The sequence below is a fragment of the Blennius ocellaris genome (genome assembly GCF_963422515.1).
Source record: "Blennius ocellaris genome assembly, chromosome: 1".
NCBI classification, from domain to species: Eukaryota; Metazoa; Chordata; class Actinopteri; order Blenniiformes; family Blenniidae; genus Blennius; species Blennius ocellaris.
Genome location: NC_137650.1, coordinates 8,577,810 through 8,605,767, shown reverse-complemented (window position 1 = coordinate 8,605,767; position 27,958 = coordinate 8,577,810). Strand labels below are relative to the sequence as shown.

At 42.3% G+C, this 27,958-nt stretch overlaps 1 protein-coding gene across 1 annotated transcript; it reads right to left on the bottom strand.

Annotated features, from left to right (window-relative positions):
- Window positions 1-29: 29 nt before the first annotated feature.
- Window positions 30-27,958, bottom strand: LOC308129057 (neuroplastin-like). Its single transcript, XM_080494816.1, has 10 exons — window positions 27,759-27,958; window positions 27,423-27,529; window positions 15,758-16,105; window positions 10,608-10,782; window positions 9,495-9,589; window positions 6,077-6,210; window positions 5,594-5,867; window positions 1,461-1,482; window positions 1,253-1,326; window positions 30-1,157 (listed from the first exon to the last, which is right to left on the bottom strand). The coding sequence occupies exons 2-9, from the start codon at window positions 27,496-27,498 to the stop codon at window positions 1,266-1,268; spliced, it is 1,185 nt and encodes a 394-aa protein (XP_080350942.1). The 5' UTR covers window positions 27,499-27,529; window positions 27,759-27,958; the 3' UTR covers window positions 30-1,157; window positions 1,253-1,265.

Here is a 27,958-nt window from a genome sequence, read left to right as displayed (position 1 = left end):
AATAAAAATAAAAAATCTGGTTTCTTTTGTCAAGTTTTTATTCAGAAAAAAAAATATTGGTCTCACTCATATTTTTTTTATCGTGGCTATATACTCTGGTCCCTCTGTTTCCAACTTAATGCAGGTCCATTTCCACCGCAACACACATTTATACATCGTATTGAAAGAGGAGTCATGCAGCTACAGCAGTGAATTTTGCTATGCCAGCTTCCAAGTGATCCCACAATATTAAAGCTTCACTGAGTAAAACAAACTGCCCTCCATATATCTATTTAAGAATACATATTGCATAGGATTATAGCCATGCTATACAGTTAAAGAGAGAGAGAAAAATAAAAATCAATTAAATGAATTTGGGAATTATAAAAAAAATATTTTTTTTGTTTTTACAGATTTCCTATCATTTGAACACTCATACTTCAACACATACAAGACACCTAAGTTACTCTGGAAACAAAATAAAAATAATACACATATCATTTCTGTTAAGATAGTTAAACACACGGTAGTCATTTTCTGTAAGCACTCTCAATTAAATTTAAATACTGCCAGTCATTGAAGCCCTTGCTTCACAAGAAAAGTTCTGATAAAAGACTTCTCACAAATCAAATAGTTAAATGACCATGATATGCTGTACAAATTTCTCAAGAATAAAACTATATATATATATATATATATATTTATATATATATATATATATGATATGATTTCATAAAAACATAGGTCATTTTGGATGCAAAAAAAGCCACACGAGGGATAACAACAGAAGATCCGAAAAAAAAATCTATTCTGAGTATCCTATTGCGTAATTATCTTGCATGCATTGTACATGATATGTAATACAAAAGGGATCACCTCATTTGAGGACATGATGAAATTAATAAAGGAGACATCAACAGCACATTAAAAATGTGTACACCTTTGTGGTGCTTTTAGTCATTATTTGCCATCCTGAAATCTCCACGTAAGACTGAATAAGGCATGCTTAAGACAGCCATTATGTTCATTTTGATGCCAGTGTTATGCTGATATTGTTTCTCATAAAATGAGACAAGATATGCGCTTTTCCCCCCAAAAAAACAAAAACAAAAAACTGCCCGGAGCTCGATCCACCTCTGGTACCTTCTCGTCAGAAAATGCAGTTTTAGCCATCTCATCTGTGGAGAGAGAGAAATCAAGAGAAGGCGTGACTACGGATAATCCTCACAGTGCGTTCTATATTTAGCCCCCGTCCCTTACAACAGTGTCTTACTTGAGTAAATTGCTTATTTCATATTCCTCTGGCGAATGTTTTTGTCCTTGTGGTTGTTTGTTGAATTTGTTTTCCTGGGAAAGAAGCAGTTACAATTTTAGTGACCTAAAGGTAATAACACATCCACACTCTTTGTTTCCACTGGAGTCGTGTGTGGAGCTGTAAAGCATGTGTGTATATTTGTGTGTGTGTGTGTGTGTTTACTCACATGGGTCCCACTGGTTCATCGTCTGCAGACATGAGGAGAGGAGACAAAAAAAAAATAGCACACAAATCAAATTTGAAGCACAGATAAAGGGATCATGCTTGTGACGCACATGTCAACACTTTAAATGCAAATGATATGTCCTGTTTTCACAACTCCTCTTCTTCCTTAAGGCAGATTTAACTTCTTGATTAGCGTCACAAGAGGGCGAAACTCAACTTTCAGAAACCTGGTATTTGCTGAAGACGGCACAAAGTCAGGAAAAGCCTCTTGCGGATTTGAAATTGATACTTTGCAAAATGATGCTTAAAGCATAGATTGCTTTGAGTACTTTTGAAACGTTGCAGAGTCCTGCACTAACTGGATGGTGTCATTACAGGGCTGGGAGTCATCAGCTCAACAGCTTGGATTGTAGATGCATGTGTGTGTGTGTGTGTGTGTGTAGGTTTGGTGGCTGCAAGCAAACACATAGCTGTGATATGAGCAACTTTTTACACTGAAACCATTTATTGGCATTTATATCTGGCCAATTAAGGGAGAAAAAAAAACTGTTGGCTTTTTGGAAAATGGTCAACATTTGCAGTAGAAGGGCTGAAATGTGGGAGAAAATACTGCGGCAGGGTCTCCGCCGGAGCAGCTTTCGCACCAAACATTGTAAACTTAACCTCACGCGCCATCTTGAGTCGCATGGGGTTCCTGTTCTTTTCAGAGTGAGCATATGTGTAGGAGGGTTACAGATGGCTCGCATAAAGTCATCTTTTAATTACACTCAGCGATTTCAGAGTGATTTCGTAAGGGCCTGGTTATTTGGGTGTGCTAGTGCAACTGACTCGGCATAAAAGCATGCATCTCCTCAGAGCTGTTGATCAGTGTCTCGATATTTTATCCACTCCTATAACTGTAACACAAATAGCTGCATTCCAACGTTGATGAAAAACAGATGTCTTTTTTTCTCCCCCCCCCTTCTGTCGGACAAATCTTTCACGATGCAACAGTACGAAATACTGCAGGAGGAAAAAGAACCGGTGCATAATAGTGAGATAAGAGTGAGTTAGTCGTAAACCCTGCGGCTTCGGGTTGGACAGGGTGATCGGTGTCTCGCATACAGATGAAATGTGTCAACAGGTAAGTAAAAAAAAGGAAAGAAAAAGGCACAGTGAGGTATTTTCCATGCAGTTGTAAGTCTGAGATAAGCAGCATTAGCAGCATTCCATGGCATTAAAATGGAGCAGATTATGACAGGTATAATGTTGAGACAAAAACATGGTTCTGAGGAACATCTGTCAGCACCGTTTTCACTTATATACACGCCACAAAAGCTATGTTTACTGTTATGACTTTGCAAGCACAATAACGTGTTGTTGTTGTTGTTTTTTTTTTACTGTGTGAGATTAAAAGAGAGATTAAAAAGAACATTAATAATGTTACGAATCAGGTTTGATTGCGTCTGCTGTTGTCTCGCATTTTATTCCAAGACTAGTTATTCAGCAAATCATCACACAGCAAAAGTGGTTATTTTAGCAACGGATTTTCAAAGCGAGAAGTAGAAATATCAGCCTCTGCATTGGAGCCTCTGGCTGTGGCGTATAAAAAGTGTTCAAACACAGCTAAGCCATCAGGAGACCAGAATTGATAATGCACGCAGACAGGGGCCAAAACCTCCGGGAATACGGGAAGCTAAAAGGAGATTTTAGAGAGAGAGAGAGAGAGAGAGAGACTGCATGGTGAGCCGGGGAGTCCTCAGTCCTGATTTGAATGGCATAAACACGGCAAATATAATCTACCCTTAATCGCTTCATTTTTCTGCTGGATGAAACCAAACTGGAAGCCGTGCACAGAGCTGTCCCCCGTCCGCTGGTTCATGTTCCTGCCTGGGTGTGATATCTCGAGTGATATTATTTATCGAAGTACCTTTTGTATTTTCTTTTTTTTTTGGTCTCTCGTGATCGAGCGATTCACAAATATAGTTTACAATCAAATCATGACGTTTACTTTCATAATCTGACTACAAAAATATGTATATATGGCATTATAAGATGGATTAACCACAGTACGGTAGTTTGTTACATTCTCAAATAAATAAATAATGTTCGACCTTCTAATATAAACAAATAGCTATAGTATGAAATACTTCAATATCACGATTTAATGATAAATGAGTGAACTAGGAATCACTAATCATCCAGGCCTTTAAAAAGGTTAGTTATTTGAGGCTTGTTTTGTTGTGTAGAATAATTACCACAATGAAAATCTACATTAAGTTTTCATATGTCGTATATCTTGCACGTTTCACTCAATAAATCTTGTGCTTCTTGGACTGAGAAAGTAAAAAACAGAATGCATCCATAAGCTGTTTTTTGTTTATGCGTGTATTAAAGTGTGTGGCGTGCAACTGTTGACCAGCTGGAGCGATTCTCATGGAGCGTCGGGAGCTTTGAATTTTGCCCGTGTTCGTGTGATATTTGGGAAAATGAGAAGAAGACAAAGGCGCATGTGGAGGTCAGACTGAACCTTTGGTGGCTGGCGATGCCTTTGGGCTTTACAGTCATTGTCATCTTGTCACATTCTTATTGTGTGATTCTGTCTCGGTTCTGTCTCTCTCTTTTTTTTGGTTCAATAGGAAAAAACCCATTTTGTAAGAAGCACAAAACCTGAACGGAGGAATGAGGAAGAGGAGACACTGGTTAAGAAATAAATCTTTTGAGGATTGATTTTTTGTGTCGTCTTAGTTTATATTTTACCATTACTTTTATGTTTGTGACTAGACATTCATTATTGCAACCTCAACTGACCAGCAGAGCTGAAGTCCTTAGAATATTGAAGTTGGCTCCATAATATCAGAAATAAATGGACCTGGATAGAGAAGAGATTCCATTTAAAATAGATGATGATCATCCTGTACAGGAGGACCAGACATTCAAGTGTTCATTAAACGATGTCACTGAACGGAATAGGCACTAATGACTCCAGAATGAAGTCAGGGTAAGAATGTTTGGAGACCATTTGACAGTGTTAATATCAGGTTCGATGGCCGACGCGCGGCCGAGGTAATGTAGCTTGTTTCGGCAGGATTACAGAACGTGGAGCATGTTCAATGTATACGTATGCAGCTGGAGTAGTTGGAACTAACGATGCATAGTGCATCTGGACAGTTTCAGCTTTATATATCTTGTTCAGAGCATTGTTTTTAATCAGGACTTGTGTTTTTACTCACTTGGGTTATGGACCTTGGACTGCTATTATATGAGTACAAGCCTGCATTTCTTACAATTATGGGAAAAGAAAAGGCACTTGGTTCAATTTTATCGTTCTATTCTCTTTTTTTTTTCCGTTCATCCTAATGAAAATGGGAATGAGTAGAGACGCGTTCTCGTTTCACCACAAATGGCCAAAAGCAACCCTAATACATGGTGTTAATATGTGTCAGCAATATCTCATCAGAGAGGATGTTGTTGGATGGACCGTAGGCTTGAGAAAACATAGATATCGACAGAAATAACAAATAAAAATTCTCCAAAACCATGCAGGATCTCTCACTTACCACCCATTTAGATTATGTTGCCATTTGGAAAGAAGGAGGAAAGAATAGTAACCGATTAAGTTAGATAGACGTTATTGCTATAAATGCCATCGGCTCTCACTCCTGGTTTGCTATAACAAACAGATGCATTTGTTACCACTGTTAAATAAGTAAGCACATACAGAAAACTGGCGAGAAAGCTGCAGCCTCTTCTTCTTGATGTAATGGAGTCTGTACAGGCCATATTTGTGCCTGTCTAAAATGTTGGTAAAATTGGACGATGTCACACCAGGACACTGTCCACTGGACACTGTCCACTGAGAGCAGCAGTAAAATGGCTGCTTTAACTTCTTTTAACCGTCACCGCTGACTCTCACCTCTCTTGGCACAAAGGCACTTAATAATAGTGCACTATTAATAATATACTTAATAATAGTACAATACTTTTAAAGAAACACCAGACAAAAAACCCCCCGAAAACAATCAGCTTTTCAATGGTTCAGAATTTTTGTGCTGTATTTTTCCAGAAATGACACAAAATCTACAAGGTTCATTTCTTATTTATGAAAGACTACTGCCAGTAATAAGAGAAAAAAAAAACAACAACTTGTCTTACCATCAATAATGTCGTCTGGCCTCTTGCGTTTCTCGTACACAACGATGATGACGACGAGGATTATAATTTCTGCAAGCACACCCAGGAAGGGCCAGAGTGGTGCAAGATGGCTGCGCACTCGTAAAATAGTGGTCTCAGCGGTGTTTCCAATTGCATTAGTGGCGTTGCACTCATATATTCCAGGGTCTGCGTTTATGTCCAGGTTGACGATGTTGAGCTCCGTGTAGTTGTCTCTGCTCGTGATGAAGAAGCGTCCGGTGGAGTTGTCAATGTCCTGGAACACATGGACCATTTTCACAAACGTTAGTTGTGCTGAAAGCGAGTTCAAATGATGAATTTGCATTGAAATGTACTTCTTGTTTCGACAAACTGAACCCATCCATGTTTTATATATATATATATATATATATATATATATATATATATATATATATATATATATATATATATATATATATACACCGGTATGTATATATTCAATACCATAGAAGATGTTCCGTCCACTTTCCGCCACGTCCAGGTGGGATGGGGGTAGCCGACGGATTTGCAGTAAAGCATTGCGTTTTCCCCTTCGTTCTTATTCTCACTTCGCTTGTGGCCAGTGATATCGGGTTTTGCTGGAAAGGTGGAAATAAATAAATAAAGGCGATCATTAGCTGAGTTGGCAGAAATAACACAGTCAGAGGAGTGTTTCAAGTCCTCACAGATGGCATGAAGAAGAAAAGTCTGATTGGCTGATTTGGCCGTGGCGGCGATTTGTGTTAGTCAGAAGTCTAGGTGTGAGAGAGGAGTGTCATAAACAGTCTCTGTAGTAGTGCTGATTCACTGAAGGAGCTCAATCTTCAAGAAAGGAAAAAAAAAATAATGAAAAATCAGAGCCGATGCGGGAGAGAGGAGTCGTAGTAGGACATGATGCAGATATTTTCAGAAATCAGATGGCTTTGCATCACTGAGTTGTAGACGATGTTCACACTTGTGACGTTCCGTCTGGACGTGACATGATTGATTTAACTCAGCCATTCCGACCCTGAACACCGAGCTGGCAGGCCAAATCCTCCTCATGATCAGAATGGGTTTGACTCCTTTAATGCAAGTTCATAGATTTCAGGTGAGTCTTAAGCTGGTGAATAAACGATAGTCAAACCATTTAGCACACATCAATGGGAGTGTTGTTGCAGAATTTATCTCATAGTGGCTGTTTAACATACTTTTTTTTTTTACATCTCTTGCTCTGGTGTTAAAAAGGCCAGTGTGACAGCAAAGTGAACCAGACAAGAGCTTGAGTGTGAACATGTCACTAATTCATTGAGCTCCTCCGAAGGTATTGAATTTTCTTATGTATTGTTTGCTTTTGCACATGAACATCAAACTGAGTGTCAATACTGTTCCTCACAGTTGTGTTTGTGTTGGTTTTACAATTAGGCATACTACTACCGAAATCAGGTTTACATGTAGACCAAAATAATGCAGTAGAATAAACCCTACATGTGAAACTGCACTGAATTATGAGAAAGTTTGCTGAGGAGCGCGACTCCAACGTGCAAGAAAAAGTTCCCTTTAAAACGGATCGTTACTTTGTGAGCACGTGCAATGTACCCCCTTCTCATGCAGCCGGGAGTATCTATGTGCATGAGATAGAAAGCATTTCAATACAATTCATAATGAGGTCATGGAAGAAGGGGCATTGGTGTAATATGAGAGCCCCCAGATGTTCCCGTTCACAATAACTCTACAGTGAAGCCAACAAAAGAGATTTTCAGCCAGAGAATAACGATGCAAATCGGTTCTGATTAATGAATTAACTGATAATGGAAATGAAACGGTTCTGAATTTAATAAATTCAGCCATATGTCACAAAGCGCTGCAAACGTGTGCCGAGTTTTTCCTCAAAGGTGAGACAGAAACTCTCCATTCAGCTGTGCACGGTGTCGAGAGATAACAGTCCCTGCTTTTCCACTAATCCTCAAAATTACAACGATTCCTTCCATGCAATTAAGCAGCATAAGGCAGAAGGCCTGAAGTGAGCATTTTCTATTTTTTTTTTTCAGCTGCGCACGGATAATAAAGCAGGAGGGGTCTGAGCTCTTCAGTGACATCACCCCACACTAATTATGGTTCGCACGTGCTCCCTGAGCAGGGGAGTGGCCAAGCTCATTTGTGTCTTTTCCTGACTGTATTATGTCAGTGACTGACAGCGCAGAGCGAGCCCTCGGAGTGGCGCTAAAACCGGCAGATCCCTCCATTTCACACTCCTGACTGTGATTATTAATCTCTGCGAGCTCGACGGTGGTAAAGTGACATATGAATGTGAGAGGGAGAGCGAGCAAGGTCACAGCTGTCAGGAGGAATAATAAAAGTTGATCAGAATGACTTCACATGTTTAAGAGTTGCTAAATCAAATCTTTTTTTAGTTCCCCATCACATTTATGCAGACGACTGCCCGTGCGATTCTGATTCCTGCAGAGCTGTGCGAGCCTGGACAGTCACATTTCTCTCAAGTAATGCGCCAATGCGTTGCCACATATTTCCGTGGAGAAAAGTCCTTATCTTTCAAGGGAAAAAAAAAAAAAAAAACATTTAAGAAAGACGAGGTCCTAAATATTTATCTGCAGCAAGCTTAGTATCACAGACAATAAACTCCATTGCTGCCACAGAGATGGCTGGGACCGGATTCAGAGCCTTAATCCTACAACATCACAGAACCCTCCATCTGTTGCCTCTGAGCTGAGTCCTGCAAGGATGAGTGTGCCAAGGACACTGTAGGCGAGGGATCTCAGTGAATTGCTGCCAGAAGCACAGTGCAAAGCTGGCTTGCTTAACAGTGGGCCCGCTACCTGGGTCACAAAAGATCTCAAGCACCTCCAGAGAATGACAACGGCATTTAACAACGAGAGGACATGCTTGGTGTCCATTCAGTAATAGTATCTATTTTAATAAGCTAAAACGAAAAGAAAAAAAAGTTTGATTTTATGCATTTGGATATAGGATGGCAAAAAATAAAAGAGGTAAAAATCATGTATCATAAGGAAAAGCGATGGATATTTCGTCTAGGAGATAGGAAGCAAGCCTCTACGGTCACAGGCCTGCAGCCTGAGCTCTAGCGAGAAACCTTCAGTCTGAATGGCGACGAGTCCCGTCATCTCACGATCCAGTGAAAGCAGAGCACACACGGTCGTCACCCATGTTACGCAATCAGGCAGTGCTTTAAGACAGCCGTGGAGTGAGAGGCAGGGGCATGCTCAGTATGCACCATAGCCATGCCACAGCAAATTGGCTTAAGCACTATAGACAGGCAAGCTTCTCTTGGAGCGTTCCACTTGCCCTTACTCAGAGAAGATTCCTTACTCAGGTTGAAGAGACTGCCAGCTTGAAAGAAAACCAACGCAATAGTTGATTGGTTAAAGCCTTCCCGCCATCACATTGACCATTTGATTTGAAACCAAAGTCATCACTGTTGAACCATCAATGTAATAAGTCAAGAATATGTCTGCTCTTAAGCAGTCGTCCTTCGTGGGCCTTGTGTTTTGGAGGGAAAGCGCAGTGCCTGTCCATTTTGCTGAACTGTCGTATCACTGAAAGCCCAGAGTGACAACAGCCTCAGGAGCGCTCCCTGTCATCACCACCGCGCCGGATGGATTCAAACATCTTTGTCAACAAGGGCTCCATTCACACTGCTTGGGGTATCAACTTTTCCAGGACACCTTTTTGCTTCCGTCTCTGAGTAAAATCACCAAATGTCAGCATGTGCTCTTTAAAATTAAGGCCATAGTTCTTTTTTTTTTTTCCTTCTTCTTCTTCTTCTCAAATTTGGAATTGTCACAGGGAGGAATCGTCTGGTTTTAACCTAAAATAAGTTTGTTTCATTCAGTTACTAGTCGTGATATGTGGGAAAAAGTCTTACCTTTTACTTCAATTGTCGCATTTGCATTGGGCGCCGTCTCAAACGTGTAAACACACATGTACTCCCCAGAATCGTCTGCTCGCGCTTTAGGGATTCTGCAACAAAACACAGCAGTCATTTCATAACTCTGATTCACTTGCACTGTCAGTAGTACATAAAGTCAGCTAATATCAGTTTAATGCTGGTAATTATTTCGGACTATAGCAATGAAAGCCTGAAGGCTCAGCGAGGCCACGGGAGACAAAATGTTGGCATTTTGTTGTTATATTACGGAACAGCAGCTCTGGATTCTGCGGGGAAGGACACCACAGGCATTTTCGCTGTAATCTTCAGAGTATCACTGATGTAATGTGACAAGGAAGTGACCAATTGGTCTTATCTTGTGGCTAGAAAAAGTCTGTGTTATGTCTATGGGGGCGACAGTAGCTTTGTGCTTCAATGATTACACTCTGTGACAGCAGGGACTAACAACTAGTTGGTACTTTGGGCAATAACAGACTTTTGTGTTTCATTTCAAGTTAAGTGTGATAGTTAGAGTTCAAGATGTGAGTTAAAGCAAAGATTTAATTTCTGATTGCTTGAGGTCAAAATAAAAGATACCCGCAAAGGCAGTATTGTCCTTAATGTTGACATACAAGCATTTCTGACGTGAAGTAGTCTGATGTGTGCTTATATGCGTCGTGTACAAAGTACGAGTTTCCATGGCGACAAACAAAACGCTCTTGCAAATAGATCCGAATTTTGGCAGTGTGCATTAATTTGTTTCAGTAACTCTTGAAAACTGTTCGTCAAAGAAGAGTATCCTTCTGTGAAAACAGAGAAAGAAATAGACACATTGACTGTTTATAGAAATTGGATAATCTGCCACACAATCATCTGTGATCTTTGTCCTGCGCCGCACCTACAGTCAGTTATCCAAGCTCAATACACTGAGCGACCGTCTCTGAAAATCTGTTCTCCAGTCCAATTTGGAACCCGTGTTTAATACCATTCTTCATGTTCAGGACCCCGACTGAGCACGTCTTTTCTCTCTGCATTAACACTTACATTAACCTTTTTATTTTTGCCTCTTCTCTAAGCTGTGTCGTCACCATACGGAGGTGAAGCCGTCACCTGTGCGATGTGTTTCTGAGCTCTGTCCGCGTGTTGGGGATCTCCACGCCGTTCTTCATCCAGAAGCTTTCCCTGTGCGGCATGTGCGCCGTGGTGAGGCTGCACAGCAGAGTGACTGGTTTACCCCAGGTCTCCGCCGACAGGACGGTCTGATCGGAGGCATTGATCTTTGGTTCTGAAAGACAGAGACAGTCAAACCTTATCCCAGATCTGGGGCATCCAACGTGCTTCAGTGCTGCTGTAGCTGCAGGCTGTATGCTGTTTTTATATGATCTGTGTGGGAGGCGTCTATGAAGTGAAGCTCACCCAACAAATAAATAAAAAGCATAATAAGTACATGAAACTACTGAAATTCCTTCCATCTACCAACTGTGCCCATCCTAAGGCTGTAATATTCATGTTATTTTTAGATAAAGCACAACAATGCAAAAGAAATGATTAATGAACTAGTGATGCAGGTATAGGCTCCAAAATAATTACATTTCTGACAAAGCTCTGAGTCATAGTCGCAATACGTTTGAGGGTAAAAGGCAGGTTTAAGTTTTATCTGCAGTCATTTTGACGCTTGTCAGATTACTCACCGACATGTGCTGTCCTTGCATATAAACATTATCTGCATTATAAAGGTCAAATAAGCCTTATTACTTGAAGATTAGGGGCCTCATTTATAACCTCTGTGTTGTTAGCTTTCTGCGAAACGACGCGGAAGCAGATTGTGTGATGATGAACTCTCAGGCCGGTTGTTGTGTGATCATTTTCTGTTACAGTATCTTCCTGCTATGCATTTACTGTATTGAAAGACCTGCACGTTCAATACAAAGTGACCAGATTCCCTCCAACTCAACAGGGCTGCCAGAGAAAGAATCGTATCTTCATTTTTACAACCAAGAGATTTTGGACAAAATATTTCAGTACTGTATATATTTTACTTTTTATACTTGAAACTTGTTTGCACACCCTTTGGTCTATAATCCTTGTTAAACGTGAGAGTGCTGCCAAGGGCGCCCAGATTACACCGGCAACCCGCCCCTATATCACTATACCATCTGCACTCTGATGTGTAAAAGAAAAGAAACACATACATGCTCAATTTATGACTGCATATACTGCGCCATTGTGTAGCCTGGGAGTGAGCGTGATTTTATCAGCCCGTTAAGTTATGCAAACATAAAACAAATACTCAGCAGGTATAGTGCCTCTGAGCCTCAACCAGCTGGTGAAGCAAGGAACACTCCACCTCCCATCATCTTTACTTTGGCCAAACATTGTTGTGTTTGTTGTGTTTGCTGCGTTAGCAGCGCCGCAACTGTCGGTTTGCACAGCCTATTAGTTTAGTTGTCTCCTCCACCAGAGCGTCACGTATATGATCTTTCACGAGCGATCTGCACCGGCCGACCGTTTATGGTGGATTGCGGGAGTGAAGTGGGCGGAAGGCTTTATTGTGATAGACGCATAGTTTTATAAATGAGGCCCCCCCTGAGCTGACGATTGATATAAACGGTAAAGAAGACCTCTGACATTTCAAATTACCGCTGAAGGAATACCTCAGCCTTTTTTTTTTTGTTAATCGTGAGGCACACTGGTGGCAAAAAAACCCCAAAACGAAAACAAATACCAGGTTCTATTTCTCAAGGACGGTGAGGCGTCATCTGAGAGTGAGGCGCCCTTTGCTCTGCTTGGAGTAGTGAGCAGGAAGCCTCCTCCACGCTGCCCCTCCCCCTCCTCTAAGGCGGGCCAACCATGGCAACGATGGAGCCCCCGAGGGGAGGAGCAGAGAGGAGCAGCATCATAATCCTACTACTGGCTGCTGCTGCTGCTGCAAGGCCACGAGCAAGGCAAGAGGGGGAGAGGAGAGGGGAAAGGAGGGCTACTGACACTGGCAGGGCATTTTCATTAGCATTCTTGGTTTCCTGTTCGTATAATTCTGTAAACTCCCCCCTTCCGCCTTATATTTCTCTCTCTCTCTCTTCGCCACCACCGAGCAGAGACACATGTACTATAAATAGTATCTTTGAGACGTGCGTACGCACACACAGCATGAGGTACATAAATTAGCATTTAGCAAGCACGGCACGGTGGTCCACGGGCAATTTAACCAGAAGGTTGTTTGTAGGACGCATTGTTACAACTTAAAATGCGACCGCTGGACATTTTATCGTTACATCGAATCGGAATGGAGCCATAATCTCAAGTGTAGCTTCGAATCAGTCGGACGGAGCCGGAGCCTCCCTCCTCCTGCAGGTGCCGAGACGCGGCGTCTCATTCAGATTGACGGCGTGTCCAAATTAACTGACAGACACTCGTCAGGTTTGTTTGAGCGGAAAATAGAGCTGCATTCTCTTACAGTTTGCCAGGATTTATGAAATCAATTAAACTAAATAGCTGAGTCACACTAAGCCACATGGCAAGCTTTTTGGATTTGGGGGTTTTTTTTTTTGTCTAGAGGAACATTATGCCATTGTGACGAGGCAAAGCTGGCCTCCAATCTTAACACTGTTACAACATGATAAGTGCACCGTCAGTATGCGGTGCCAGTAATTGTCCTCGCACAGAGGGGCTGGTGTGCCTTCTGAGCGTGTGGTTAAGCGAAATGGTTTGAACAACTCATTCGTCATAGAAATGGCCAATTATTCAGGATGTGCTTGTCCAGTTCAAGCTAACACATATTTCCAATTCAACTAAACATATTTACATGCAAATGTAAGTGTTTAGAAGGCAAATTCCATGGTAAAATTGATACTTTGCATTGGCAAATTAAAATTGTGTGCAATTTGTTTAAGTGATACTCCACTCTAAATATATCCCGCTTGGGAAAAGAAAAAAAAAAAAGATACTGGTACTCTTCTAGAGTAACAACCTGCATACTACTTAAATCATTGAATTCCAAAAGTGAAATGTTTTTCATGCATAAAGAGAAAAGAATGGTTCACAAACTTCTGCCAAACCACTTCTGCACCAAAGTACTGTGCTTTAGCCATCTGCAATTACACAGAAGTGGATTAAGAAATCTCCTCTGACATATTAATACAATTTTCCAGCATGGAAACTTACTACCATTGGAATCAAACATGCTGATCACAGCTGCAGTTAAAGTGATATAGCAGCATTTGGGGGAAACTACGGTTGTTTGCCTTCTTGGCGAGAATTAAAAGAGAGGACCAAAAGTACTTTAATTTCTGTGAGACGCTGCAGCCAGCTGCCTCAAAGTGTGCTGAAGACCGTGAAAGAAGAAAGACCTCTGTTGGCTTTTTGCTAATTAATGCTTCTTGAAGAGAAGAAGTCACACAGACGAACTAATATTAGTGCCACTGTGTCTATTTTGCCGAAGTTCAGCAAGCCAGGTAATTAGTGGTGTCCTAAAGTGCTGATTTTCACCTGAGAACACCGGCTGCTCGCTGGTTTCTGGTCATGAAACGTCAGGCTGGCTGGGCGCTAGCACGATTATTCACATTGGTGACAGCTGGTAACGGTGTTTCTCAAAAGCATAACACTCCAATTCCTCAACAGTTTCATCATTTGGAGTGTCGTATCACTTTGAGCACATGGAGAAGGCACATAGTTTTATTTCATGGATCTCCTTCGCAAATCCAACATCCAAATTGCATTTAATTCAATGCAATTTAATCCAAATGCCAAATAGGATAGGGTGGTTATAAAAAAAAAAAAAAAAAACAACAACATTTGAATAAAATTAAAATATTGCAAGGGCAATTATACAGGTTTCGGGTAAAGCGATGCAGAGTGATTCACATTCACAAGCTAAATTAAGCAAATCTGGAAGACTAAAACGACACAATCTTATTGTTTCGAGCAACAAACTATACATTCATATCAAAGGGCTATTATGTATAGCCTGTAATATACATGTAATAACCTGGCTATTACATGTATATGCAAAAACATATACCTCAGTAATGACAGAATATATTCAGATGGTTTCAGAAGTAGGCGAGGTCATAACACATAAAAACAAAGAGACAAAGTGAGCAGCTGCTGTTTTTCAGACTTCTGTCGAGAGTAGAAGCAGTGAAAGCCTATCTCTGGTTTAAAAAAAAAAAAGGAAAATCACACATAAACCAAAACGTGTCCATCCAATCAGGAGCCAGCAAATACCAGACTCCTCCAAACTCCTTAGAGCTTCGCTATGACTAACAACGTTCAACATCTCGGTGTTTCAGTGGGCAGAGCACTGAGGCATGCACAGATTAGAAGGGTCCACTTGAAATTCAGTTTGTTTTGAGCGTCTGTGTGCACAGAGCAGAAGGTTAAAGGATATAATGTCATTACTGATTCACAGTCACACACTTAATGGCTGAGAAGGCACAAGGTAACACATTGCACAGGCAGGTCCAGAGAGACCGTTTAGTGGAAGAGGGAATCTGCCTCATCTGAACCAGGAATGAGGCACTCGTCCTTTATTGGATTATCAACACACAAATTTGAAAGCAGCAAATGTTTGCTTTTATCTGGAAGGATTTGACAGCAGGAATCACTGTTTTACACCTGAACGGATCCCTCCTTGTGTCTTCTTACAGTCCCATTCACACTGCCCAGAGTGAGGAAGCCAAATCAAAAGCATTACTTCAAAGCACCACGAGGTTTCCACTGCATCGAGCAGGTAGGGCTTTGAAGTAAATAAAACGATCCACGCAATGCAGAACACACAACATAATGCCAAAGGAAGGAGTGTCACAAATAAATCTAGGAATAGGAAATGGAAGGGGGTGAAGTTAGGATACAGATTAAAAAGATAATGGTAAGAGTATCGCAAAAGGACACATATAAGGCAGTAAGGACAAAAGTTCTGTGTGGCAAGAAAGAAGAGAAATGCAGATAGAGACTGGGTAAAGTTTCCTGGGTTTGTGGTCATTTACGTCTGCATGCTCAAGGGATTTTGGGGAGTGATGGGGTTTCAATGCAATTCAACAACAACAACAGAAAAATTATAGAAATATGCAGCTACGTTAATTTGTATCAATAGAAAAAGAAAGACAACCACTGGCATTAGTGATTAATCAATATTTTAGTTTCTGTGAGTAATAGTAATAACTTTTTCACCACTGTGGTGAGAGTGGGCTGCTTGGAGTGGTTGGGGGAGGGGATCTGTTGGTCGTTCACCGGCTAGCTTCTACAGGACATAGACCACTCACTCTGTAGCACCAAAATGGTGGCCTGGGCGCGGATCCAGGTGATGGCGGGGTTTTGTCGGAGATCATTGCGCCTCGGGTCGTTGCTCGCCCGGCACTCATAGGTCCCAGAGTCCTCCAGTGTGAGGCGCGTGATGCCGAGCACACTGACCCCATTGGTGCCGTACGCCGTGTTGATGGACACCCGCCGCTTGCGGGCTCCGTCCCACAGCTGCTTGAAGGAGTCCGCTCGGTTGACCTCAGCGTACCACCACTGGATCTCTGGAGTGGGGTTACCCACCACGTCGCAGTACAGCTCAAAGGTGTCCCCCGTGAGCTTAGTCTCAGAGAGTGGCGACTTCACAAACCCAGCTGGAGAAGAAAAGCGTATCGGGATGGCAGGGAAGGAAAGGGTACAAGAGGGTTAGAGCAGTAGGAAGGCATGGAAAGGCCAAGGGATAGGAGGAGGAAATCAAATAAGATCAGAGTACACACAAACAAAAAAAGAGAGGATGATTAAAGGCAAATCAAAGTCAAGCAAGCGTCAAATCATTGAGAGGTGTAGAAAGGAAAAGGTTAATGATTCTCTAAATCCAGTCTGTTTCAACATCAGGTTTCCCTGGCCCACTTAAGGCCAACTGTCAGACAAAGTCAGAGTCAACAAGGTGCAAATCTGTGCCAGCAAGTAGTGCTGATGTCCTGTGTGCTTTTCTTTTTTCTTTTGTCTCTCTCTCTCTCTCTCTCTCTCTCTGTCTCTCTCTCTCTCTCTCAACATTTTTTCCATGGTACTTTTTGATCTGTGCGCAGGGGAAGAGAGAAAACATCAGTGAGAGCACATTAGTTGACTTCCAGGAGTGAAAACCTTATATAGTGAGGAGGGAATGCCTGAGCTCTCTCTCTCTCTCTCTCTCTCTCTCTCTCTCTCTCTCTCTCTCAGCGTTTACCCAGGCGCAGCCGTTTACAACAGTTTGTTCAGTCGAGTAGGGGAGCAATCCTCCCAACCTTGTCTACACTTAAATGTGTCACAATCAGAGGTCCCAGAGTCCTCCACTGCGAGGCTCCTCCATGGCTGACATCTCGTTCCAGGGCCATGTCACTGTTGTATTAAAACGCCGCATAAAATCATTCGACTTGTAAAAAATCTTTTTTTTTTTGAGGGGGGGGGGGGTGTACCCCCCGAAGGTAAACGTCATTGACATCAGAGGAATGAAAACTAAATGTCACTTGATAATTAAACTCTTAAAGGGACATTTTGCTTCTTATTTGTAGGAAACGTCATCAGTCTCGTCGCATCAAGAAGAATTACATCAGTGAGTTTGTTAGTAAAAGTGACAGACAAAAGAAGCTGTTAGACAAGCCGTGCGTGAAGAAGTGTGTGTGTGTGTGTGTGTGTGTGTGTATATTTTGGATTGTGCCGATACTGTCGGTGCATAGGTGGCTGCAGTGGAGCTCAGCACACACTGGGTTAGAGGTGAGGTGCAGCCTGGACAGTCTGTCACGGGGTTGTCGCAGACAGACGGACAAACACATTCACACCCACTTTCACACCTGTAGGGACAGTTTAGGCCCGTTAATGAAGCATGCATGTTGCTGGTGTGTGGAGGAACCTACAGATCCAGAATCTTTGTTCAACCACCTCTTCAAAAAAAATGTGATTCATCAAAAAATACTGCAAATATGTGACTGTATGTATGACCTATAATCTTCTTTTATCCATATCAGCTCCTGCTGGTATCATCAGGAATGAGGTCAGACAGCTTACATTTTGGATAAGCTGGACTTAAAGAGCAGGTTTTGAAAAAAATTCCCATATGTTCACAGCACCTACTTCTCCAGAAAGTCTGACTCAACACAAAGAATTTGGTGCTTTATAGTAAAACTCACCTCACTAAAGTAATATTAAGAGAAGACCCCCCCCCACGCTGTCTCACTCTAACAGACCGCCTTAATGCTTTGCTCCCTATTTAAAAAGGAGAACACTTTAAATCGTAAAATGCTGTGACTTTCATGATAAAAATCGATAATCCATCCGTGGAATCCATAGGTGTTATTACCACGACTGTGACTGCACTACGCTGCGCCTGTGCCTGATTCATGACCTTGTTCCACATCAGTAGTTAGCCCAACAATACATTGCCAACCTTATTAAACCTCATCTAATGACAAATTACCTGGACCACAGAGTTTGTTCTCTGCCGTGTCTGCGGCTCCTCTTGCTGTGAAGCACATGCTCTTAAACAAAGCAGGAAACGGCCCTGCTATAATGCTGCCCCAAATTTTCATGGAGGAAATGAGAACAAAGAGCCTGTTTGTCTCTCGAGTGTGTGACTGTGTTTTTGTGTATGAAAACAACAGCTTACGGTCCCTCCTAGATCTGTCTTCATTGCTCAAAGTATCGTATCAGAAGCACACGAACAGATCGACGTGTGGAAACCCAAGGAAGGACTGACGCTTTATATTTAGTTCATCTTCACAATGAGGGCCCAGAACAAGTGTCAAGTAAAATAAAATAAAAATCTTCCTTTAGAGTATTAAACCAAAGATCTTTGGTACTGGACTCAAATAATCATGTGTGGAATAATGAAGCATGACAGATAGATGCTGACCCACACGTGCGACTCACCGCCACGTGAAAATAAATTTTATGAAATCAAAGACGTATTGCAAAGAGGATTTCCGCAGGAGTTAAACGCAGGCTTCCTGCTAGGAGACGAGGCGCTCACAACTTGTGTGACGCGTTCAGATATGCAGGGTAATTAGCATTTGTTTCTTTTCTCCGGAAACATCTGGGCCTATCAAGCTCACCACATAATCCCAGAGGGGGAATCCAAGCCTGTCCGCCCACACAGTTAAAAGCCATATTTCAGTATGACAGAACACTTACTATAGCACCCTTTACTGATGAGTGCAACTGCGAATTGGCGTGGCGTATGACATACACTCCTGACACTGCTGTCATCCATGCACAAGAGCTCGGGATCACAGAATAGTGGCCCCCCGAAACGCATCCTGAATGTCCTTCAAGGTGGCGGCAAATTAATTCGGAAAGAAAGGAACAGATGACTTAATTTAAATTCAGGCTCGGGGAGACTCTGTGGAGAAACGTGCTCAGAACAAACTACAGACAACGCGGGCCAACGAGGAGACCAATTTCTGTGGTGTTTAAACAAGCAGCTTTACACTGGCAGCGAAAACAAAACACAGAGCAGCCAGCCGGTACTCATTCATTTCAAATGCGTGGAGGAAGATGAGAAGCGACGCGGAAATAGTTGCTGTGGTGGACACATCTCTGCAACCTGACGACGGAGGAAGACAATCCGCTAAAACTGTGATGTGTTACCTTGAAGGCCCCACGGTTATTTATTTATTTAGTTTGAACTACAAAGCTGTTCAAGGGCAATTCAAATACTGCGAAAGTGTCCAACCTAAACATCTTCAAGCATCCTGCCCTTCATTTGGAAGGGAAAGAAAACCCTGGTGAGCGCAGACCAGAGAAGCGCTGAGGTTGGCCTTGTTGTGAGTCACTCAGAAGAGTGTAAGCCAATCAGAAGAGTGGGTCAGTGATATCAATGCGCCTTAAAGACATAAGACAGAGAACACCCGCTTTGTGGCAGCGCTCCAGAATGGAAGCTTAAGAGCAGCCTACATTGAGGCTGTTTGTGGTTCTCAAAACCAGTCAAATAGATTCTTATGGATATTGCAAATAGAACAGCACAAGGTGAAATGTGGGATCTTTACGTTCCAGTCTACTTCCAGTCTTGACCTTGACAATGACACCTGGGTTTGCAAATCAATGGTGCAAGCTGCTCGGACTGGTGGTGTTGACCCCTTTGAAAAATGAACATCAGAATTGACGTCTTGTCTGAGCGTCCAAAAGGTCACGACTCAGGCTTGTCATCAGAAGTGATTTCAATTATATGGCTTAGATGTCTGTCGGTCCCTTGAGGAAGTCCCAACTGCTTGGGTTGCGTCAGAAAGGAAACTTGTGGCAAATGAAGCACAATAATCGCATGATCCGTTTTTGTAGCTTCCCTAAAACATGTGTTCACTCAGACCAATGCTTCCACTAATCATCGAAGAAACTGCAACCAAAGAGCACAAACAAAATATTTGATCATTTTCAGTCTCAATCAAACGCGGAATGTGTCTGTTTGTCTTTTAAATCGTATTCCCTAACATGCATTGGCACAAAACAGTCGCGAGGCCTTAGATTTTGGCCACAAGACATGGGCGATTAGGCCTAAACGTTTGAAGGGCATGAGAAAGGCCCAGTGCAGCCTCACACAGTGTTTTTGGTACGAGCTTGGGCCTCTGTTGCTGTGACAACGGCTGCTGTCAGCCAGGGGTGCTAAGGCTTGAAATGGAAATAGACTTCCTGTCAGATAGTACTCGGAGCTGTCTTCATTTTGCAGAGTTTGGTTTTTACCGCTTTTCTCTCGTGCTTAACACGGAGCGTGTTTTTAAAGGTCAGAGTTGAGGACTTTCAGGTCAATCAGGCCTCCACTGGGTATCATGTAATTGCTGTAAGAGTTGTTTTTCTGTTTTTTTGACAACGTCATATGATCAGCAGTACATCTGCTCAGTCGCACTAGGTGTCTAAATTGCTGATGGTAGCAGAGCTAATGTGCAGCCTGGTTCAGTCTCCTCCCCATCCCGATGATGTATCTCATTCTTGCACATTCGTAAGACTGACATAATATCTGACGTGAAACAAACTAAAATATTAACCAAACAGACATGCTGTAAGTGGGGCTTCTTGCGAGTGAGTGTCAAAGTAAACTGGGTGGTATTGTGTCACTCAGTGCAACATCCTCAACGGAATCATGCAACACGATTGTTTGAACATTTGAAAGCGCCACAGTCAGCTGTGTTATGTCTTCCTGTCGATATTAACTGACATCCAGGCATTAGAGTGCGATCAAACCGGTATCAGTACATGGTCCAACTAATGAGTCTGATCAAAGAATGATGAGAGCGCGTCGCAGTACAAGGTCTGACTTTGCCTGCTTTACCTTAGACAGACACAGTAGTGTCTCACAACAGTCAGTGACAAGGTCTGTATGGAAGTCACAGCCATTACAGCCTACACACTCTCCTCATGTAGATAGGGAAGAGAGCTCCCCTGGGAACTGACAAGAAGCCACACACCGCCGCCGCCGCCACGCTGCCTGAGAGTGAGTCAGCTGCCTGCCTACAACCTGGATCCCCGTCCGCAGTCCCACAACACAGACAGAGAAAGCAGAGGGTCGGAAACCCCCCAGGGCCAATGAGCTGGTTGTGTGCTCAGTAGAGTGCAAGTCAACGTGTGCGCGTGGAATGTGGACTCGTCTTTGTTGTACCTGAGTGACACGACATGTGTCTTTACAGGTCGTTCGCGATGCAAAGTCTTATCGCTTCCTTTCACCTACTGTCATGACAGAATGTGAAATTTTAACTGGTGCTTGCAGAGACGAGTAAAGTTTTACTGGGTTTCCCCACCTCTGTCCATATAATGTTACTGCTTTACTGAAAATGAGGCCAGCACGAGGGGAAAGGGAGAACCCAGAAATAAAAGAGGTCACCCCCCCCCCTCCCCAAACCTGCATGACTGTGGGAGACACCTCATGTATATTGTCAGAGTTGTTTAGGCAGTTTTGAGCTAATTCTGTGTTTCAGGTAGGTCGAAATAACAGTGTGTCAAGGTCAACCAGTCCTCACATGCCCACGTGCCACACCCAACCCAAACAAGAGCGGTGAGTCAGGAGGTTGACATTGAAGAACACACCCACAGCTCAGAAAAGATTCAATTACTTTAAAGTGTGATCTCCCACTGGAATGTACTGTTGATGTCTTGTGGTGCAGGAACAAACAACAATTTTAGCGTTTTATGTTGAGTCGATTTACAAAACAACCCGTTTTATCGAGTTAAATCAAGACACCAATATTGCACCACCCAATCGATAATGCGTGCATCAGTTACCTCAAAGAAAAGCAAATTCGGACACAATTAGGAGTCAGTGGTTTTGAAAAAAAAAAAATGGAGCATCATCTTAATATTCCATCATCTGGCTGGCAGGTCAATCCACTGTGCAGCGCTGTGCAGCGTTTCCAACAAACTTCAATGAGTCAAAGAACATAGATTAGCCTGTGTAATTTTTTTTTGCGTTGTTGAAGCCCTGCTGCCATCATTCTGCGTAATGATAGCTCTCACTGGGACGAGCAGAGCAGCAGAGAGACCGTTCTCCACAGCTGGAGACAGAATGCCTTATGTAACTTACAGACACATTAGAGTCATGTCCTGCCTCCCCAACATCCCACTGTGTCTGTTCAGTTCGGTGAAAAATGAGGACTGTCACGAGGCTTTTAAAAATAAGCGACGTCGGTCAGTCCCAAAACTGCCACGTTGGCTCAAATCAGTCATTTCTCTTTTGTTTTTTGGTTATTTGGTTTTGATATTTCAAAAATATCCAATTACAACTTTTAATGAAAAAAAAAAATAAGCCAGGATCCATATTATACATTTTTATTTTAAATTATAACCTTTTGAGTTGCAATAATATGCAACACTCCCAGGGAAAGACTGAAAGTAATTCAGTAGCATCCATATGAGTGAAAATTAATAAGGAATTAATAGGTGCACAGTTTTGCATTACTACAAATATTTGTTTCACCCAAGTTGCAAATATTTGCAAGTCAGTATTGATGTTTGCAGAAAATGAATCCATGGACAGAGGAGGTGCAAAAATGACCAAAAAACCCTGCAGCATTCAGCTGCTGATACTCGAGAACCGCTGCAAATTATTATGAAATTACAAATAATCTCAAAGAAATTAAAGTAGGTCAAGTGGACTTCGCTGATGTTTAGCATTTATTCAGGAAGTTCCACCAGGTCCACCTGGGACACATAACAATTTGCACCATATTGTAGTTTAGCACTTCGACCAGAATTTGAACTCTGGTTTCTCAGACTAAAACTCAAGGTTTAACCCAGCAAGCCACTCCAGACGAGTGTCAATTCAAAAGTAAAAAAAGGAATTTAAATGTAAAGATTTAAACCTCTTACTGTTAAATAGCAGCAGTGTAAGTCTTCACCTTTTTTTTTACTGCTCCATTCTAAGGTAACAAAGTAAACTGAAGCCCTAAAATGTTGGTTTCCGGTTCTGCAATGTGACCCAGTGTATTGATTTGTAACCCTGGATTTGCCATGCGTCACATCGCCAAACTCTTTCCAATGTGCCAAATTATAGTCATTTGTAAAATAGCAAAGTGTTACAATTAATAGTCCGTGATTTTAGCAAAGGATCTTCAAGTACAAATTCTGAGACCGTCTTAATTTAACATGAGCAATTATAATGACTTTGGTAGCAAACCCATATTCATTGACAAAGCCTCATGATGCAGTATTCAATTATGTGAGCATTTTAAAACAGTGTAAACTGATGAATACCGTTGACATATTCATCAAGTTTCAATACCATAAACTTCAACATACTTTTAAATGAGGCCAAATACTGTCCCTTTAAAAAAAAAACACAGTTTTTAAGATGCCTCCTTCTCACTTTTTAACATTTTCCTGTTATTACTTGAGCCTGTCATTCCGTTCACAGATGAGAGGCAACAGTTTAATGAGATTTAAAATCCCAACAACCCTGTGCAGGGTAGAAACGCTCTAATCCCATCCACTAATCACAAACAGTGAATACTTCCTCCTTCGGTTCCAGCAGTTAAAACAAGGGAATTTACATTATTTGATGGGAAAAACCTGAGAAATACTAATACAGAAGTGCTATGGATCCGCTACATAAAACATAATGCTGAAAAAAATTGAATGAGCTATGTGTTGCAATAAACCATATTCTCCAAATTGTTGCAGGGAATACTTCCAGTTCTGTTTTTGTGAATTAAACGTCCAGTCAGCTAAAGCCTCGGCTGGTACGAGCCTGTAGGCAGAGGAAGACGTACTTCTCTTCGCAGTGTCACAAGTTAAAATGCCCAGGCGGGAATGAATGAGAAGCAACTCCTATGAGTGTTTTGGAGTCTGAGTCCTTGTGCAGCACACATCACCTGAGCTGCAGGGCCGCTGCCAGCAGGCGAGGTGGGTGAGCGCAACAATGTGAAGCAGGCGAAGGAACAAAGCGGCGTTGCAGGTTCAGCAACGATTTCCCAGTGACGACTCGCCGACGTGTTTTTAAAAAGGGCCGTTTGCGCACATCATAGTTCATGCAGTGTGCATGTGGTGAATTTTATACAGTGCGATGCTGCGCCCAATCAAAGTCAGCCGTATCAGATTTCACAGTGGGAAAAGCGTGACTCAGTGGAAGAGTTTGGCTTGTGTCCTACTGCATATTTTCCAGACTAACAAACAAACCTTTGTCAAGAGCCTGCATGAAACATGATAATGGATAAGCAGCCGCACCGTATACTGCAAGTGTATCGATTGAAAGGCACGCGGCTGTAAAATGCTTATCTTGAAGGCAGTGTTTACCCCACTTGAAGCTAATGCACAAGAGACCTAAGAAGAACAGGAAGACCACGCATTTCAAGAAGTATGCTTTCTAACTGCAGCGGATAATGAAGCAGGATGTAGTTTATGCCTTCATTAAAAAACATTAAAAAGAAGCACTATTTACTGCGTGTGCTTGGACCACTTCTGACCGAGATTACAGGACTTTGAATGGCGAGAAAAGCTGAGAAATTATTCACTTAGAACAATAACAGCTTATTATTTTTTTAAAGGATATCTTAGTGTGGCCTGCACATCCTGTTTCACACAAGGAGGAGCAGTGCTATATACACAGTTTAGTGAAGCAAATTACGTAAGACACAAGAGTCAGGTCAACTCCAGCCACCTTTTCCGGCTGCCTTTATTTCCTTTGCGTAAAGACCACATCATCTCTCAGTTTAAATAGTTCACAGCCACCCAGTGAGTCTTTAGAGGGGCCATGCAGCTGTGCACAAGGAGGCCGTCCATTAAGAGTTAATGGATTCACTTCCACAAAAGGACCTTAAAGCCACAGTTCTCAGTGCCGTGTCTCGATGGTAAAAATAGAAACGAGGCAGAATGGACGGGATGCTATTTACAGTTCTCCAAATATCTGTCGCACAAATCCGCCACCTATATGTAGGCCTACTTCTCCCTGAATATGAATAATAGCTACGTATTCCCTCTGCTTCCCAGATACAGTGATTACACCTCCTGTACTTATAATTATTATTGTGCCCGACATTGCAGCCTGACCTCTAATATTACAGGGAAATCTAGGATTGCATAAGAAGCCATGATTACCCTCAATCTGTACTGTGAGGGGAGGGGGGGAAAAAAGTGTTTTTGTATGCAACGTGAGCAAATATTTCAATGCTACCTGTGGTGCTTAATACTTAGTGTCGACTATTGATGCTGACGTCAAAGTTCTAGTAAATAAAAGGTCTGTATACACAAAATGAAGCACATTTCTTGATCAGACAGTTGAATGAGACATTGAATGACGGAGGGGTGGCCCCAATCTGCCTCAGACTGACCAATGGCTGTATTTGTGTGCGTGTGTGTGTGTGCGTGTGTGTGTGTGTGTGTGTGTGTGTGTGTGTGTGTGTGTGTGTGTGTGTGTGTGTGTGTGTGTGTGTGTGTGTCCATGCATGTGTGTTAAGTGATCTGAGCCTCCATGAGTGGGAATGACAGCAGGAAGTGTATGAAATGCCTTCGCTTGAGCGTCTATAGAATACAAAACAATAGAAGGCTTGGTTGGCATCTGATTTTCCATATTTCCACGAAGATGCTTAAATACCTCATTGTACACTCACTCTCTCTCTCTCTCTCTCACACACACACACACACACACACACACACACACACACACACACACACACACACACACACACACACACACACACACACACACACACACACATACACACACACACACACACACACTGTAAGCACTAAAGTAAAATCACCAATTAAGAAAGCAATAGGATTCAAGTCATATGCTGACTTGTGTAAATAGGTCTGGTATTTTTTGTCTCTTCACAAGATCCAGGTTGCTGCTGTGTTTACTCGTTAAGTGTTATTAAGTTCACATAACATGCATCTCTCTCTGTAGATTTTTTTTGTTGCTGTTGCCAGCATCACATAAAAGCGGTACAAACTCCTTCACTTAGACTGAAATAAAACAGTGTGAAATATGTAAAAGATGTAATGCCATCAGAGTCAGATTCTTCACAACCTCCTCAACCTATCATGGACGTTACAGTCTGATTAAGTCTGGCACGGTGGGCGTCCGGTAATCCCCCCTGCAGCAACGATGAGGTGGACATCAACCACTGAAATTACGTGGGCAGAGTATATCTCTGGGCTTAGACCTTGTCATTGACACTGGTTTGTCAACACGTGGGCCTCCATACGTGGACGGTGCACATTCCTGAGGAATATCCTATTAACAAAATCGGAAACACTTTTGATTCCTGGTGCACATCCACAACGCCACCTTCTTCATAATCATGTCAGCATCGCTTAAGGAATCGAGTTAGGTTCCTTTTAAAAGCCCCCCCCCCCCCCATAAAAAAAAAAAAAGAAGATTGAAGATTCCACTTTGATTTCATGAATGGCTGCTGATTTGTGTGCCCTGGCTGGGTGATGTGATTCAACAGAATTTGAAGTCAGTACATGCAGTATCAGAGGAGGACAGTCGGGGACATCCAACAGCACGTTACTGACATTTACTTCAACAGAATCATGCAGGTTTTCGGATGATTCACGGGCAGTGAACTTTTACAACTCACACGTAAACATCACGTTCGTCTTTTAAGTCTCTGTCGGCTAAATATTTGATGTCCTGTCGCCTAGGAAAAGACGCATGTGGCGTTCAAACGGGGAGGGGGAGGAAGGGGTTTCTGTGTTGCACTAACTGCCCGAATGAACCAGTTGGACGGGAGACATCCACTTAACCTGGCCTGACAGCGTTATAATAGGGGCAGAGTTTTGTCACTCATGCAGAAGCATAGGTTCGGCAGCTGTGACACAGCAGGGTCTGGTATTTGCAGAGTTTCCAACACATGCAGGGTGAGGCTTCAGTCTGTGTTTGGTGTGGATAATATGTCCCTTGATCAGCGATCAGAGCAGGTTATTCTTGCTTGGCACACTCTCTTGCTACCAAACCACTTCTGACTGAAACAAACATCCTGGCAGCCATAAACTGCCACTTTATACAGTGCGTAAAAGTAAAATAAATAAATATGTATATATATATATATATATATATATATATATATATATATATATATATATATATATATATATATATATATATATATATATATATATACATATATAATCATTTTGTAAAGATGCCAAGCTGACAGTGTTGAGACACACCTGACAGCTCAGTGGAGTTTCCTCTGACAGTGATTAATTCCCAGCGCAAGGCACACCTATGTGTGCACAGTTAAATCACCTTGTACAAATCCCACAGCTCTTGCCAATTTCATTTCCTTCTTGTCTTTCGCTGTCGATGATGGAAAAAAAAAAACGTCTGTTAAAGTGTCCAACCCCCGGCCTTACAGTCGACTGTGAAACTACAGTAGTGGCTTAAACGCCGTCAAAGGTTCAAAATCCTCTTCAGAAACAATTCGCTCGGACGTCCTCACACAAGTCAAGTCACTTTTTTCTTTTTCCTCCCTCCCCCTCAAATTTGCTCGCATGCATGTGTCTCCTTACCGTTCTGAGCCGAGGTGAACGGCAGCATCAAGTTCCCCAGGAGGACCACCGCCAACATCACTGCGTTCGGACGCATCGTCGGCGCTCGAGGAGAGAGGGACCCGGGTCTGCTCGGACGAATGTGGGAGGAGAGATCGTGCAGGCTATTGATCACAAGATCTAGAGAGATGGGCCCAGCATAGCACCGGGCTCTTTAAAAAATAAAATAAAAAATAAAAAAAATAATAATAATTTAAAAAAAAAAGAAATAGTCAGACGATTTGGAATTTTAAAAAAAATAAATAAATAAAAAAAAATAACAAAATGTTGGTGGAGATGTCGCCCTGATTTGGAGACCTTTCGAGGACAGCAGCGGGTGAAAGGTCCGCGACGAGGCCAGCGGCTCAGGGATGCCGATGTGCGGCCATAGGCGGTGAAGAAGCCCTCGTCGGATTGCGGAGGAGAGGTCTTCGGATGTCAGGGAGATTGTCCACAGTGTGCTTCTGTAGATTCAAAGATGCGCAGACCGATGCGCATTTGCTCCCGCCCGCGGTCGC